At 46.1% G+C, this 633-nt stretch overlaps 1 protein-coding gene across 1 annotated transcript in view; it reads left to right on the top strand.

Moving 5' to 3' along the window:
• Positions 1-137, top strand: part of LHCGR (luteinizing hormone/choriogonadotropin receptor) — a 62,395-nt gene extending 62,258 nt beyond the window's left edge. The window contains exon 13 of the mRNA XM_035903609.1: positions 26-137. Coding sequence (XP_035759502.1) covers positions 26-137 — 112 coding nt within the window. The remainder of the gene's footprint in view (positions 1-25) is intronic.
• Positions 138-633: the final 496 nt, after the last annotated feature.

Below are 633 nucleotides of genomic sequence, written 5' to 3'. Positions count from 1 at the left end.
CTGCTTATACCTCCAACTGCAAGACCGGCAGCTCGGCCCCAGGCCCCAGCAAAGGCTCACAAGCGCTGCTGCTCTTGTCGGCGTTAGAGAAGCCGTATCCCGCGGTACGAGGCAAGATGTCTTGCAACAAAAATTAAACCAGATCACCAACAGATGCGGCACTTCGCAAGGCCAGCTGTAATTATTCTAGTGACTGGGGATTATTTTATAATATCTTGAACATTTCACAATAAATAAATAAAAATGCCAATCGATAATCTTTACGCAATGTAACTGTTCTGACGTTTGAAGTGGTATTCTCCCTTTTCTTCTTTTGTAACAAGAGACATGGAAGGCAACTATCAGGCAAAACTCTTCTTTGGGGGGGAACCAGGGGAGCCCAGGAGTAGTCAAGGTGCTCTTGAAGTTAACAGGTACTGCAGTGACTGCAGCCTGGCTCCTTTTTCTCCAGATCTGCTTCCCTGGGGCATTTAAAGCCTGTCTGCTACCTTTCATGCCTTCTTTTCCATTCCTATCAGCTGTGCTGGCATTGTTGGGTTAAAGAAAGGGGCACTAAACTAGATGCCTCCCTTCATTTCATCAACAGAAACTTCCAATTACACAGCCACCTACACCCGATTAAAGAACAGCGTT

The sequence above is a fragment of the Egretta garzetta genome, unplaced genomic scaffold (genome assembly GCF_000687185.1).
Source record: "Egretta garzetta isolate BGI_Z169 unplaced genomic scaffold, ASM68718v1 scaffold11, whole genome shotgun sequence".
In the NCBI taxonomy this organism is placed as follows: Eukaryota; Metazoa; Chordata; class Aves; order Pelecaniformes; family Ardeidae; genus Egretta; species Egretta garzetta.
Note: the sequence above shows the minus strand (reverse complement) of the source record. Positions and strands in the feature narration are given on the sequence as shown.